General features: G+C 32.0%; 1 protein-coding gene across 2 annotated transcripts in view; it reads right to left on the bottom strand.

Moving 5' to 3' along the window:
• CIMIP6 (ciliary microtubule inner protein 6) overlaps positions 1-16,787 on the bottom strand; it is a 43,598-nt gene that overhangs the window by 14,811 nt on the left and 12,000 nt on the right. For both annotated transcript variants that reach the window (XM_074285026.1, XM_074285025.1), the window contains exon 3: positions 5,007-5,160. In XM_074285026.1, coding sequence (XP_074141127.1) covers positions 5,007-5,160 — 154 coding nt within the window. The remainder of the gene's footprint in view (positions 1-5,006; positions 5,161-16,787) is intronic.

The raw sequence follows: 16,787 nt of genomic DNA, 5'->3' as shown, positions 1-16,787 counted from the left end.
TACTATCTATGACTTCATGCTTAAATGCTAAGAATGATAGAAAAAATGACAGATCCTTTGATGCAAATTTCTAGAGCAGAGAAGTATTATATTAGATCTATCTAATGATGAGTGAAACCCTGTTAACCACATCATAATTCTACTACTATAATAAGTTCTAAATCTTGTACCTTTTAGTCAGATTTTATTATTTACTTTATTTTTATATTATATAATAAAATAATATTAATATATTATACAAGAAAATTATAGGAAATTAATAAATGTTGGATAAATGAAAAATATTTTACATACACATAGAAACAAATGTCTTTTACAATTTATCAAGGGTTCTTTGTGTCCAAATTGATGATCATTTTTATTGGAGATACTTATGTATTTGGGAAAAAGTGTTTCACTGATATTTCAATTTCTCTTTGGAAAGCTGTTAAATCAAGCTATTTCATTAAACTTCTTTTCAATTTCTTTTTTTTTTTACTTGATTTATCATCTGATTAAAAGGAATCTATTGTTTTGAATTTTGTGATTGTTTCTATTAATTTTTAATGCTTTTAGCATCCTAAAAATGAATTTCACTCTTGTCATATGATAGTTAAAGGCTGCAAGTATATGAATAAACACAGAACTATAAATTTAGAGGGAACTCAGAAGCTATTTAGCAGAGCCCATATCTTATGTACAACACACACACAAGATGTCTTCCTGTCTTTATTTGTAGACTTCCAATAAGGGAAAGACACTATCTCTGCCAAAGCTTATTCTATCATTAGATAACATTGTTTGGAAGTTTTTCCTTAAACCAAGTTGAAATTTGCCATTTTGTGAAATTTATTCTTTTCTTTTAGTTTTGACCTTTGGGGTTAAGCAAACTAAGCCATATCTTTTTTGTACTTAATAACCTTTCAAATAAATACTCTATCTCCCCTATGTTTTTTCTTCTCCAAGTTAAAAATCTTATTTTTTTTTCCCAGCTGATTCTCATATAGCATTAGCCCATAGCTGTTTGCCATGCCATTTGCTTTCCTCTGAATACACTCTAGTTTAACAACTTCATCACTAAAGTGTGGTGCCCTATACTGATCATAGTACTCCCAATGTGATCTGATCAAGGCAAAACAAAGTAAGACTATTATCTCCTTATTTCTGGATATCATGTTCCTCTTAATGCAATATAATATTTCAATAGATTCTATGGCTGTCAGATTATGCTGTTGACTGACATTCAACTTGTAGACAACCATAAGATCTCATTCAAAGTGTTGCCTAGTCACAACTTTCCCCAAATCTTGGACTTGTGAAGTATATTTACCATTATTAATTTGATCTTATTAGACTCATTTTGTCTGTATAGTTCTTTTTGAATTATTATTATCATTCAGTGAGTTAGCTATTTTTCCCAGCCTTGTATTATATGCAAATATGATAAGTGTGACAAATATATCTTTATCCAGGTCATAGGTAAAAATGTTAGATAGTAGAGAGTCAAACAAAGATCCCTAGGGCATTTCATTAGAGACCTTCTTAAGTTAAAACTGAATCATTAATGAAATCACTTTTGAATCATCTGCTAAAGCCTCTAATTGTAACATTTATTTATGCTATATCTTTTTCATTTCTAGAAAAATAACATGTTAAGAATCAGATTGACTATATCTACAGAATTCCTTTAATCTAGCAATTCAAATCCTACCAAAAAAAGAAAATAAAATTAATCAGATATGGCCTGCTCTTGATAAAGCCTTGCTTATTTTTTGTAATAACAATGTTCTTTTCTACATATTCGCTATCTCTTCAATAATCCATTCTAGAATTTTCCCAGAAAATAAAAATCAAGCATATTGGTCTATATTTTGTTGATTATATTTTTATGGTTTTAAAAAAATCAATACATTTGAAGAATTTCTCCTTTATAGGAAATTATTAAACTATTTTATCCGACTACCTGTTAAGAGTGACAACTTAAATAAAATGTAATAATATTTTAAAAATATAAAACATTTAAGATTAACAAAATGAACCAGTCTCAGAAAAAAGAAATATATGAATATTTGAAAAATATAAAATACTTAAGATTAACCGAATAAGCCAATCTCAGAAAAAGAAATTAAACAAGTTACTGATAAATTCCAAATTTAAGAAAGCCTATCATTAGATAGATTTATAAGATAATTTTATCAAACAAATAAATAAAACAAATTTTAAAGAATCAACCCAGTTTTACATAAACAATTTGGACAAAAAAAATACAAAAAGAAGGGATCTTACCAAATTCTTGATATGATATAAATATGGTTTTGATATGTCAGCTAAGGAAAATCAAAACATAGAATAAAAATTATACATCAATTTTCTTAATGAACACTGACAAAGAGCTTTAAAAATTAGCAAAGAGCTATGATGCTATTAACAAAATTTATGATATTGTATATCATAATGATTACTACGACCAGTTAGATTTATACCAGGAATGCAGGGTTGGTTTAATATGAGAAAAGCTAAAATATAATTGATCAAATTAATAATAAAAAAGTATACTAACAGATGTAGAAAGTTTTTGACAAAATACAACACCTCTATTTCTGTTTTTAAAAATTAGAAAATATAGGCATAAATCTGTCATTAAAGTGCCAATTTGCAAATTAACCTGCCAAAGAACTATTTTTATACATCTGGATAAAAACAATGAGATTTATCTAGATGAATAAAAGAGCAAGAATCTTAAGGGAAATTTTGAAAAAAAAAAAAGTAGAAAGTAAGGGAGGCTAGCAGTTACCAGTTGTCAAACTACAAAGTAGTAAAAAGTCACTTGATTCTTTTTGCCTCAGTTTCCTCTTCTGTAAAATGAGATAAAGAAATGAATGACAAATCAGTCCAATGTCTTTGCCAAGAAAACCTCAAATGAGGTCACAAAGAGTTGGACATGATTTAAATGACTAAACAACATTTTCTATGTTTTATTGTACTTTTCTTTTGTTAAATATTTTCCTATTACATCACAATCTGGTTCCTGCCCTACTGGGAATATTGTGAGCTGCATGTTTGACATGGCTTTTTTGTAATTTTCCTTTCTCCCCAGTTAGTTAAGAAAAGTGTGTGGGTGAAGAAGAGAAATCCACCATTCCTTTTCTTGTGCTTTCCCCATTAGTTTGAGTTCATGCTGAGTTTCAGTACTTCTGATTTTTTATAATAGTATCCAGTGACAAAATATTTCTATATCCCACTGTATTCATCACTTGGTTGACCTCAATATAATAAATATTTTTTGCTATAGCAACTCTTGAAAATCATCTATTAAGTTGTAGAGGTGTTTTGATATGTATGGAAGAAGCACTCACCCCAATGACATCAGGAATCATTGATTTAGTAAAGCAAATTACTTGATGGATTTAATGTTGATATTGTTAAATTCTTGTTACTTATAATTATCATGAGATAACATTTTTGTCTATTTCTCTTAATGGTTTCCAGTGCAAATGAAACTTTATTTAACATCATTATCCTTTTTGATTAATTTATATAGGTTAATGTCTTAGCCAATTCCTTTTCATTTAATTTTCAGATATTTTTTCATTAGCTATATTGAATTCTATTAAAAAAAAAAAAACATTTCAGGGCAGTTAGGTGGTACAGTGAATAGAGCACTAGCCCTGAAGTCAGGAGGAACTGAGTTCAAATCCGACCTCAGACACTTAACATTTGTGTGACCCTGAGCAAGTCATTTAATTCCAATTGCTTCAGGAAAAAAAACCATTTCAAAATTGTTTTACATAAAAGTTAAATTCATTCAAATATACTGTCATAAATTATAAGGTATAATACGTTCCATATATGTTTTGCTATATGTAAATCAAATAATCCAATTTATTTCAATAATTTATTCTACTTATTCATTAAATCAGATTATATCTTATTACAAAGATAGACACAATTTATTTCTATTTTTGTAACTTTTTGACCCAAAGAGAATCAACTATGTTCTAAGTTTGTGAGACTAATTCTGAACTCATATTTCATCATAATGATTCATTTTTATCAGCAAATGTATAGACTCTATTAATCATTTTTGTTGTTGGAAGGGAATATAGACTTGCTTTGCAATGCTTATTTTTAAAATTAAATCTAACTGAAAAACAAATCAAATTTGTTTTTAACAAAAACCTTTTGCTAATGATAATTTTGGTTGGATTCATTAACTCCTTTTCTCATCCTCTTTTTTTATTGCTTTTCCATCTTTGCAGGTCTAAAACATGTTTTTGATTATGTAGCAATAGATATGCACAAATATACATATGTTTGTGTAGATGTATAACATACATGTATATTTATGCATATACACAATATGTATGTATGTATGTATGCTTATACTCCTTTTTCTTTCCCTTACCTTTTGTTCTTTAACTATATAGCATTCATAATTTTAGCTACCTTGTTCAGCTATGAAGTAGAAGAAGCTAGGCAGTGTAGTAGATACAGTGCTAGACCTGGAATTAAATGGACCTGAGTTCAAAACCAGCCTCATATACTTAGTTGGACAATCCTGAACAAGTCATTAATTTTGATCTGTTTCAGTTTTCTCATCCGTAAAGTGAAAATAATGATACCTCTCCAGGATTTTAGTAGAATCTGAAAAATCTAAAAACATTTAAAATATTTTAGCTATTCTTCTTCTATTAGACTAGGATACCTCTGAGTTTTCTTCCAATTCAGAAATTCTGTGATTCTGTAAATTAGGAAAAATATTTAGATTTGGATATGATATGAGATACCATATTTTATAAGCAGTATTCCCTTTCATTATATAATATGTATAGTAAGATTTTGGTATAAAGACTGATTACCTTTAAAATGGAATAAGTGAGGACACAGACCTTCAATCCTAAATGTAATTTTTAAAATTGAGAAGATATATTTAGATGAAGTACCAGCACATCTACTACTTTCTAGATTATTTGATAACAGCATACTTCAGATAATAAAAAATAAAATTTTGCCACTGTTTCACTTACCTATGCCACAAGCAGCCTTTTGTTTCCTACAGTGTCTGGTTGACAAAACCAACTCACATTCTGGTGCTTTGAAATCACTTCTTTGGGTAGTCTGGGAGTCATAAGATGGTGTATAATGATGGCTCAATATTTCTTCATGTTGCCACCAATCTTCCTTTAGAGAAAAATGCAAGTAATTAGATATTGTGGGATGCAGTTACAGATTTACTTTTGTCATTAAATGAATATTCAATAAATGTTTACTGAGGATTAAAGTTATGTTTTTGTTTTTGTTTTTTCTTTTTGAGGCTGGGGTTAAGTAACTTGCCCAGGGTCACAGAGCTAGGAAGTGTTAAGTGTCGGAGACCAGATTTGAACTCAGGTCCTCCTGAATCAGGGCTGGTGCTTTATCTTCTGCACCACCTAGCTGCTCCCAGATTAAAGTTATGTTAATGTTAAAATTTAATAATATATACTCTCCCACCAAACTATTAAGTTGAAAAGCAACACATTGAAGTAGCATTTAGTTCTTAGTTAAAACAAAAAATGACATGTACTCATACTCTTGTAATCTGACACAGATTATATATTTTATATATATTAGTATATTACTTGTAATATATAGTAAAGTACACATTTGCCTTTGTTTTGTAGTAAAATTCCATGTTATAGTAACATAAGAATGAACCATTATGGAATGTAAAAAGTACTGTAATAATATTGTAAGAATAATCTTTTGTATCTTATACCTCCATTATGCTTTGGTGCTATGAGTAATTGTTTTTGATTTATTTTAAGGGTTCTATTTTTCTAAGAACAACATTTTTCTTCTCAAAACTAATGTAAACATGATACAGTGAGGACTGATATTTGACCTTTTAGATAATTTTATCTTTCAGAAGTTAGAAGAAGCCATGAGAGGAATTGAAAGTGAGGACATAATTCCAACCAGATTTTGATTGGTGATGTAGAAGTGTTTGTTGAATCAAGTTAAAATGAATTTCTAAGTTGAAATGTGTTATTTTCAGAGTGTATAACTCAGTTTCTTAATTGCTTTGTTAGCATTTAAAGACAATCCTTCTAGCTGGAAGCAATCTGTCTCTCTTGGACTTTCACAATTTGTTTGTACTCATCACATTCTAATTATCATTATGGTAATTTATGTTCATGTCTTCTTTCCACTACTAGATTTTAAAATCTATTGAAAGCAGCAATCATGGCTCAGGTACTTAGTTCAGAATGCCTTTCACAAATCAAGTACTGAATAAATGTGTGCTTCAAAAAAGTCTCTGAAACTTTGGGAAAAAACAATGATGACATATATTTATCCCATAATAACAAAAGATAGTATTTCAGGGTATATTCAGAGAAAAAGATATCTTAAAATCCAGATAAAAATGTCCTCTTTTAAACTGTAGACTTATTTTGTATATACTTATATATGTAGATGTTGTACCTCCATAGAATGTAGACAACTTGAGAAGACAAAACTTTCATTTCTAGCTTTGAATCTTCTGCATCTCTCATAAGTGTCTACCACATAAGAAGCATATAATAATATCTAGTGTTTGACTGAGAAGACCTAAGTGAGATACCACCTTTACTTAGTTCTCCTTTTATTTCTCTAACTCTGTACATCTCTCTGCTAACTTTTCATTTTTATCTTGAATCCTTAAAGATGGGTTTCCCTCACAGTTCTATTCTCAGCCTTTTTTTTTTTTTTAACTTTACTCTCTCTAGTCAATGATTTTTTTTTTAAACTTGCAGCTTTAACTATAACCTCTATGTACATGATTCCTAAATTTATATATCTATTTTAGCTCTTAAATCCTGCTAGTATTTCTTTTCAATATCTACAAAAAGAAACTTATGAGGATTTCACCTTAACGATGCATACTATTTTCTCATTTTAACCAAAATTCAACTGATACTCAGTGTTTAAAACTTCAGGATTATCTTTTTTTAAAAAATTCAATTTAATTTTATTTTCAGTTCCAAATTCTTTCCCTTCACTTATACTCTTCTTTTTGCCAGTAAGAAATCTAGGAAAAGGAAAACTATTACAAATATGTACATATAGTCATGCAAAATAAATTTCCATGTCAGTCATGTGCAAAAAGAAAAAAAATAAAGAAAAATAAAGAGAAGAAAAAATATTTCATGCACTGAGTCTATCAGTTCTCTACCTGGAGATGGATAGCACACATAATGACTCCTTTGAGGAATTGTGATAGATTATTGTGTTAATTAAAATTATGAAATCTTTCAAAGTTGATAATCTTTATAGTATGGTTATTACTGTATAAAATGTTCTTTTAATTCTTCTCATTTCACTTTACATCAGTTCACACTTGTTTTCTCAGGTTTTTCTGAAACCATTCCATCATTTCTTATAGCATAATATCTATCACATTAAATATTGTAACTTTTCCATATAGTTCATATAGTAGCTTTTTCAATAGATCAACTATTCCCCAATGTTTTTTCACCCCAAAAGAGCTGCTCTAAAAGTTTTTGACCCTAAAGGTCAATTCATTAGTGACTTAGAACATTTTCCTCCATAGCTTGAATTTCTTTCTCTGAAAACTGCCTATTTATATCATTTGACCATGTGTCTATTGGGTCATAGTCATATTCTTGTAAATATGACTCAGTTCCCTATATGTTTTAGAAATGAAAACTTTATCAGGGAAATTTGCTGCAAAGATTCTTCCCCCAGTTTCTTGATTTTCTTATAATTTTAACTGCATTATAATTAATAGTATCCATTTTAGTTCTAGTGAACCTCACTCTCTTTTCTTTGGTGATAAATCTTTCTCTGTCCACAAATCTTTCTTTTCAGGTAATTTCTTTTATGTTTCACTATATTTGTTTTGACCTTATTTTGGCATACAATGTGATCTATGCTGAGTTTCTACCAAACTATTTTCCAGTTTTCAGGACATTTAAAATTAAAAAAAAAAGTTCTTCCCCCAATAGCTGGAATCTTTGAATTTATCACATTCCAGATTACTGTGCTCTTTGCTTCTATAATCTATTCTGCTTTTCAACTTTTCTATTTCTTTGTTGTTATTTAGTTTTCAGTCATGTCCAACTCTTAGTGACCCCATTTGGGATTGTCTTTGCAAAGATACTGGAGTATTTTGTCATTTCTTTCTCCAGATCATTTTATATATGAGACACCTGGGGTAAACAGAGTTAAGCCAGTATCAAATTGTTTTGATGATGAGCTGGAGAAGGAAGTGGCAAATCTCATTATTATCTTTCCCAAGAAAACCCCAAATGGGGTCACTATGAGCTGGACACAACTGAAGAATAGCAAAATTTGATTTTCTTTTTTCTTTTTTTTTAAACAAATTAGCCAGTGATTCATCTATTTTTTTTTCAAAAAAATCCACGTTATTTGTTAAGATTCTGTTCTAGCCCCTTATTTTAACTCTTATCTTTTTAAAAATGTGTATATCATAACATATTGTTGGATTTTGAGTTTTAATCCATCTACTATCCTTTTTCATCTTGTAGTTGAGTTCGCTTATTCACATGCACACTATGATTGTTAACTGTATATTTGCCTTCATCCTAGTCTCTTATAACTATTCATTCTTTTTTTTTTTAACCTTTTCCCCCTCTTTAAGAGTCTGTTTTGCTCTAACTACTACTTTCCTTAATCTATCCTCTCTTTTGTTGTCCCACCTTCTTTTCTCTTAACTCCTTTTCCCTTCTACTTCTCTGTTGGGGAAGACAAATTTCTGTCCTCAAAGTAAATGTAAATTCTTCCTTCCTTGAACCAGTTCAGATAAAAATGAACTTGCACTGCTCACTTCTACACCTTTAATTTTGTACTCTTCCTTGCATGCCCCATTTATGTGAAATAATTTTCCTGGGCTTCCTCTTTTCCATCCCTCTCTTAGTGAATTCCTCTCTCCTACTCTTCCATTCTTCTTTTGAGTTCATCCAATATAATAGTATCACATTTTACTCCAATTATACTCCAAGATCCCTGATGATGATAACATTCTGAGGGGGTTACAGGAACCATTTCCCAATGTAAGAAAGTCAATAGTTTAATCTTGCTTAAACTTTTATGATTTCTTACTTGTTTACCTTTTTATACTTGGTTCCTAAATTTGAATGTCAAATTTTTCTATTCAGTACCTCTCTTTTCATCATGAATGTTTGAAATTTCTTTATTTTATTAAATGCCCATTCCCTTCCTGCCCTCCTGAGTAGCATTACACAATTTTCACTTTATTGTATATTCGCAATAGGCAGATTGGACTCCCCAGGGAAAGGAAGTAGGAGCACACACCAGCTTGGCTCCTGGCAGGAGTGGCAGTGAAGGCAGTAGCAGCACTCCAGTGCAATCCTGTATCAGGGGACTTTTGCTCTAAGCATTGAAGGTGCTCTGGCTGCCAAGAGCCCCAGGCACTGAAACTGCTCCCACTGTTGGAGCTGCACAGTCAAGGGCTACATAGAGCTCAGCAAGGTAAAGGAGAATTCTGCAGAATAGTCCACTTAGGTTAATGAAAACTGGTTGTAATCATTTTTGCTAGGTAGATTATTCTTGATAGTAATCATAGATTCTTTGCCTTCTGGAATATATTACAAACTATTTCTTTAAATGGTAGATGCTAAATCTTGTATAATACTATGGTTCCATGGTTCTTGCACCCCTTTGTTCTTGCTAATTGTGGTATTTTGTCCTTGACCTGAAAGCTCAGAAATTTGACTATAATATTCCCAGAAGTTCTCATTTTGGGGTTTCTTTCAGATGGTGACAGGTGGATTTTTTTTTCCCAATTTCTAATTCTCTAATTCTAAGATAACTTTGTAATTTTCCTCTAAACTTCCTTGAAATAGGATGTCTAAACTCTTTTTTTTTGTTTGTGTTCACAGTCTTCAGGTAGTTCAGTGATTTTTGAATTATCTTTCCTCAATCTATTTCCAAGTCAGTTGTTTTTCCTATGACATATTTCACATTCTCTGTCTCTCTCTGTCTCTCTCTGTCTCTGTCTCTCTGTCTCTCTGTCTCTCTGTCTCTCTGTCTCTCTCTCTCTCTCTCTCTCTCTCTCTCTCTCTCTTTCTCTCTCTCTCTCTCCTTCCCTCTCTCTGCCTGTCTCTCTCCCTTTTTCTCTCTCTCTTTCCTTTACTTATTATTTCTTTTTTCTTCCTTCCTCCCTTCTGTCTTGTCTTTATATTATTATTTCTTGATGTTTCATGGAGTGATTAGCTTCATTTGACCAATTTAGATTTATTTTCTGCAGCAAGGTTTTCTGGTTTTCTTACCAAGATATTAATTCTCACAGGTTTCTTGCACAGTTCTCATTTCCATTCTCATTTTTTTCTGGAACATCCTTATTTGTATTTTTTAACACCCCCCCCTTTTAAAAATTTCTTATTTAACTCTCCCAAGAATTCCTATTGGATTTATGTTCAATCTGCATTTTTCATTGGGTTTTTTTGTTTGCCCATTCTTTCAGTGAGCTCTGCTTACTTCTAGGGATAATATTTGGTTTAAACTTCTATCCTTTTATATTCTTTTTTTCCTTCCATAGCTCAAACCAGGGACCTGCAAGTTTTCAGTGATCTCCACATAGTGTGATTCAGGGAGAGGTGTGCTCACTGCCTTCTTGATCTGAGCTCTGAAATTTCCTAAGCCAGGTTTGAGCCTCTTATTTTGGGTGAGGTTGAGTTTCAGCACACTAATAAGTTCAGAACAACTTAATTGTTGGTTCCTCTTTGGCTTAAGACTCTCATATCAGTTATTCCACTGCAGGTTTAGATGCTAAAGGTTAGAACTGAGTCACTACTCTGCTCCTCAGTTCAGTTATATGGCTACATTTTGTTCCTTATTCTATGTTCAGTACAAAGCCCTGCACTTGCTCAAGATTGCTCTTTTCTGCCTTAGATCTATAACCTGCAATTAGGTAAGGGGTAACAGAGATGCCAGATGGCATCCATTTCTGCTCCCAGGATTACATTACAGGTCTGCTGGGATCTCTCTGCTTCAGTGCTTCTTGCTCTGGGATTCTATATGGCCCCCTTTCTCTCCTTTGATGCTGGAAAGCTTCTGCCTACTGCTGCTCCACCTACTGCCATGTTCATTGTTGATCCCATCACAATGTCCATAGGGCTTGCTATCTTTCTAAATTGCTTTAGGCTGGAAAAAATGACTCAAGATGATTTTTCTTCACCTTCCCAATTAAAATTTGGTCTAGAGAGTTTTCCAGGTTGTTATGGAAGAAATGTGCTGGTTAAGCTAAGCAAAAATCCTGACTTTTCATCCACCCCTTAGAATTATTTTTATCTCTTTCTCTCATAATCCCATTCAATCAGATTACTAAATTCTATTGATTCTACTTTCATAGTGCCCCCCACACCTCTCCCTTTCTTACTATTCCCTTTGCTAACAGATCTCTAATATAATAATCTCATTACTCCATGTGGACTATTGTAGTCTTCTAACATGTTTTCCTACCTCTGTTCTCTCTTGTCTCCAATATATTTTTCATACATTTTAGTCAGTTTTAAAAAGATTTATTAAGTCCTTATCATATCTTAGCAAAACATTGGGGATACAAAGAAAAAAACATGGTTTCTATCCTCAAAAAGATAACATTCTAAGATGGATACAGCATGCCAATAATTTTATATATATATATATATATATATATATATATATATATATATATATATATATATATATATATATATATATATATATATATATATATATATATATATATATATATATATATATATACAGAGAGAGAGAGAGAGAGAGAGAGAGAGAGAGAGAGAGAGAGAGAGAGAGAGAGAGAGAGAGAGAGAGAGGATCCATTCAAGATAATAGGGAGGGGGCAATCTCAGAGGGAAGGCACTAGCAGTGGGGATCAGGATAATTTGGAAAGGCCTTTTGCAGCTGAGGAGATTTGAACTAAGTATTGAAATGAATGGTCAGGGGATAGAGACGAGAAGGGAGCATGGCTCGGGAAATAGCCAGTAAGAAGGCATGGTGTCAGGAGCTGAAACACGTGTAATAGCATGAAAGCTAGGGTTGATGGATTGCAGAGCATGTGGAGAATAATAAAACATAAGAATGGACATGTAAGAAGGGATTCATAAAACCAAAAAGATAATTTTTACATTTAATCCTAGAGAAAATAGGTCATGATCAGTCTTATACTTTAAATCCTATATACTTTAAAGTATATACTTTATACACTTTGGCAGCTGAGTGAAGGATGAACTAGAAGGGGGCAAGACTTGAATCAACATTATCGATCAGAAGACTAGTGCAGTAGTTCAGACATGAAGTGGTGGTTGGATGAGTGGAAAGAAGGGGACACATCTAAAAAATATTGTGGAGGTACAAATGACAGGGTTGACAATACATTTGATATATGCAATAGATGTGAGTAAGAAGTCAAGGATAGCACCTAGATTCTGAGTCTGAGTAACTGGGAGGATGCTGGTATACTCAACAATAGTTTTTGTTGTTGTTTTTTTAATGCATAAATGTGGCCATGTATCTTCACTCAAAATTCTTCAGTGGTTCCCTTTTACCAATCAAATCAATTCCTTTGCCTCATAGTCAAAGTCATCTATAATGTGTAAGAACTTACCTTTCCAGCTTTATCTCATATTTCTGGCTTTAATGTTCTCTGCAATCAAACAAAAGTATTATTTTTCTGAAAGGCAGTATGATATGCTAGAACTTGGGAGATTCAATCAACTTCTGTGGCCCTCAGTTTCCTTATCTGTGGGAAGGTAGGTATTAGAATGGAAAAAAATCTGAGCCCAAAGTCAGGAAGACTCATCTTCATGAATTCAAATCTGACCTCAGATACAAGCTGTATGACTCTATTTGCCTCAGTTTATTTGTTTGCAAAATGAGCGATAGAAAGAAATGGCAAAACCATTCCAGTATCTTTGCTAAGAAAACCCCCAATGGGGTCACAAAGTGTTACACATGATGGAAATAATTGAATAGCAACAAGAAGTAAATGCATTGTAATAGAAGACCTATAAAGTACTGAAACTGTCTTCCCACTCTAAATCTATCTTTAGTACTCAGATTCTAATTATCAAGTTGGCCATTTATATACATGCCTTGTGTTTACTACTAGATATAAGATCCTTTGAGAGCAGGAATTGTAAATCTTTGAAATTTGTGTTTTTTCTTCTCTCTATGGAGAAAATTAATAGACAACTCTCTACAATTTGTCTACTTAATAATAGTTTTATTATCATGAGAGGGAAATCTTATTTTATTGGTTAAATTCACAAAGTCCTCCTACATTTGCCTCCTACATTTTAAAACCAAAATTATTTTAAATAGAAACTGAAAAAAACTTAACCTAATCTTTAAGGATACACGGTTAAAATGGTATATGCACCTGTTACAGTGGGCAAAATTAAGACACTCTTTTTCATGCTACCTATCAAATTCTATTTTTATTTTAGATATACCTTTTAGGTATGACTCTATTGAATAATAATACTATTAGTCATTGTTTCCCCCTTATTTCTTATTTAATGCTAAACATTTCTTATAATTCTTAAAAATAATTGATTTACTTTACTTTTAATACTGATTGACAAGTTGATTGTTGCTATGACATAATATTACAAACAAATGTGGAGATTGGAACTGAGACCCTTCTCTACTCCTGGGGCCAGAGTCATAATGCAGTATGTCCTCTCCTTAATCATCCTTTGATTTATGACCTAAAATTAGATAGTAAGTGATAGAGCTGCCAGGTGATATCTGTTTCTGGGCCCTTCAGTAGATCAGGCTCCACATCTGCTGCAGCTGAGACCTCTTCTTGTCCTGGTACAAAGCCTCTTCCTAGCTAAATCCCACAGTGTTCTAACATTTTTGTCTGTCTCCCTTTGCTGAAACTGGAAAAATTACAGTGTGATTTCTTTTTAGAATTTTTTAAGCTGGACTTAGGGTAATGAATTTTCTAAATATGTATGGAAGAGATGTAGAATAAGCCTTGCTTATACTTTTTACTATTCTATCATTTTGGTTCTACCTCTCAATCCTAGTAGATTTAGAAAAAGAAGAAAAGAAGAAAAAAAATCTAATTTTTATTCCAGAAAGAACTCTCAAAAGAACTTTCTAGTTGTACTTCTATCAAAAAGAAGTAACAATTCATAAATAGAAAGCACCTACACTATCTCAAAAGGGGAAAAATCAAATATTCAGCTCTCTTGAACACATTTATTTTGTTAAACTCCAGCATTACAACAAGGAACAAATCCTAAAATCCTAAAAAGGAAAGAAAATAGCTATGGAATAATAAAAAAACATCAAACAAGATCACAGTAGATATCTCCAAAAAGAAATGGAAGATGAAATAATCTTTCATTATAAAACTCAACCTGCTATTTGAAGGCAAGAAATGGATATTTACAGATCACAGATTTTGAATAGCTTATGTGAATATAGTAGCCCTTTAAAAGCATCTGGGCCTGAAACCCAAAGAAAGCACCTAAAATAGTTCACACTTAGACCATATAGTTACTTAGTAACCAAATGCAAAAAACTTTCACAGTTTTATACTGGCTTAATCCTTAAATATTTAAAATCTGTGAGGCCTTTTAAAATACACAGATGGATTCAGAAATGCATTGGTTCTTAAAAATTTTTGTTAAATAATATCAATATTTTTTCCATCTAATCAAAAATAATTTGTTCAGATTTTAGTGTTTTATGCCAAGATATTATTCCATAGTTCATTTGATTATGTGTTTTTTGTTCTGAGTATTTAATTTATAATAATTTAATGAAAATATTGAGTGCTATTATAATAACAATGAAAATTTATCAATCAGTCTTAAAAGCAAAGTGAGTCAATTATTTTTAAGAATTAAGTAAGAGTAGGGGCAGCGAGATGGTGGAGAGAGCACTGGCCTTAGAATCAGGAGAACCTGAGTTCAAATCTAGCCTCAAACACTTAACACTTCCTAGCTGTGTGACTCTGGGCAAGTCACTTAGTCCCAGTTACCTCTCCCCCCACCCCCCTAAAAAAAGTAAGAAACAAGCGAAAAACAATGACTAACTTTGATTCAGTAGAGTACCAGAAAAAACTAAAAGATATATAGTAGGAAAGTGGGTGACATTTGAATCTCACTTTCATCTGAACTGAAGGAAGGGAAGAATATATATATATATATATATATATATATATATATATATATATATATATATATATATACATACATATAGGTACAGAAATAAATTTTGATCAATAGGGAAATAGAAGATGGGAAAAGAAAGAATTAAAAGAGAGGATCGATTAAAGGAGACTTAGTCCTAAGTAAAAGGAACATTAATAACACATAAAAATATTTTTAGCACTTCTTCTTGGAAAAAATTCAAAACTGAGGGGTTGTCCTTCAGATGATGAATGGCTGAAAAGGCTATGATATATGGACATGATAGAATGCTACTGTATGATAAAAAATGATGAAGGAGATAGTTTCAGAAAAATCTGAGGTGGTTTACCTGAACTGGTACAGAACGAAGCAGAATGATGACAATCTATATAATAACAATATGATAAGGACACTATTCTGAAAGACTTCAAAACACTGTGATCAAGGCAATGACCAGACTCATGATGAAATTTGCTTCCTACCACGTTACAAAGCAGAATGAACTCAGGAGGCAAATTGAAACATCTTTTATTTGGACATCACCCAGTTAGAATTTTTTTGACTATACATGTTTTAAAATAAGGACTTTGTTTTTTCATTCTTCCTCAAGGTTGGAGACTAGAGACAGTAAAAGGTGTAACATTCTTCTTTAAAATATAATGTTCTCTGGGAGCAGGTTTCTTGGGGGGCTTCTGGAGGCAGCCTTAGTTTCAGTTCAGTGTAATCACCCCAAATGCAGCCAGGAGTTAAAGTCCAAATCCTTTATTGTCTCTTTCCAAGTCTTGTCTCCTTCCTTGGGCCCAGTTAGCTTTCTGGAGGCCTATCTCTCTCTTTGGTTCTGAATCCTGGCTGAAGCTTTGAGAGCTTCTAGTGGGCTTCTCCTTCCTGGCCCTGAGACTTCCTCCTTATATTCCCCACACTGAGTATACAGAATCATTACATCACTAGGAAACCATTATTTGTTGTAGGATTAAATCAATGCTAAACTAGATTTAACTATTGTCCCCTCAATTCCATTTAGTACTTTGTTTCAAGTTCTGGCCCATAACATCTCCTTGTAGGATCAAATCAATCATACTGAACCATGCTAAATTAGATAATTATTGTCTCTATCAATTCCAGTGATTTAGCACCTTGTAAGAATTCTAACATCTCCCACTTTCTTTTGAATTAGAACATAGGTGTCATGACCTCCCTGACTTCTCAAGGAAGTGAGAACCCCAAAAAAGAATGTGATCACGCCTTCTCTGACTGCTCAAAAAAGGAGTGAAAACACCATAAAAAGGAAGTGATCATGCCCTCTCTGACACCTCAGGAAGGCAGATGAAAACACCAAAGGAAATGGGAAATCAAATCAGATTAGTGGGTTTCTGAAGGGTCTCACTCTTAAAACAGGTAAACATAAATCTATCAATATGGGAAGTATTACACATAATTACATAAATTACATCAGCACATAGTAACACAGACTAGTAGTGATGTAACAAATAACATGAATTAACATGAGGAATTATACATGCCCATAAGTCCTAGAAATAGACCAAAAGGAATCTATTGTCCATTAGTTCATGTGCCAGGAATCCAATAATTCTTGCAAATTTTGAAGTCCTGCAACAGTTTTTCATCTCAAGGAAT

The sequence above is a fragment of the Sminthopsis crassicaudata genome, chromosome 2 (genome assembly GCF_048593235.1).
Source record: "Sminthopsis crassicaudata isolate SCR6 chromosome 2, ASM4859323v1, whole genome shotgun sequence".
Taxonomy (NCBI): domain Eukaryota; kingdom Metazoa; phylum Chordata; class Mammalia; order Dasyuromorphia; family Dasyuridae; genus Sminthopsis; species Sminthopsis crassicaudata.
The sequence above is the reverse complement of the archived record's forward strand: the minus strand, read 5'-3'. Positions and strand labels throughout refer to the sequence as shown.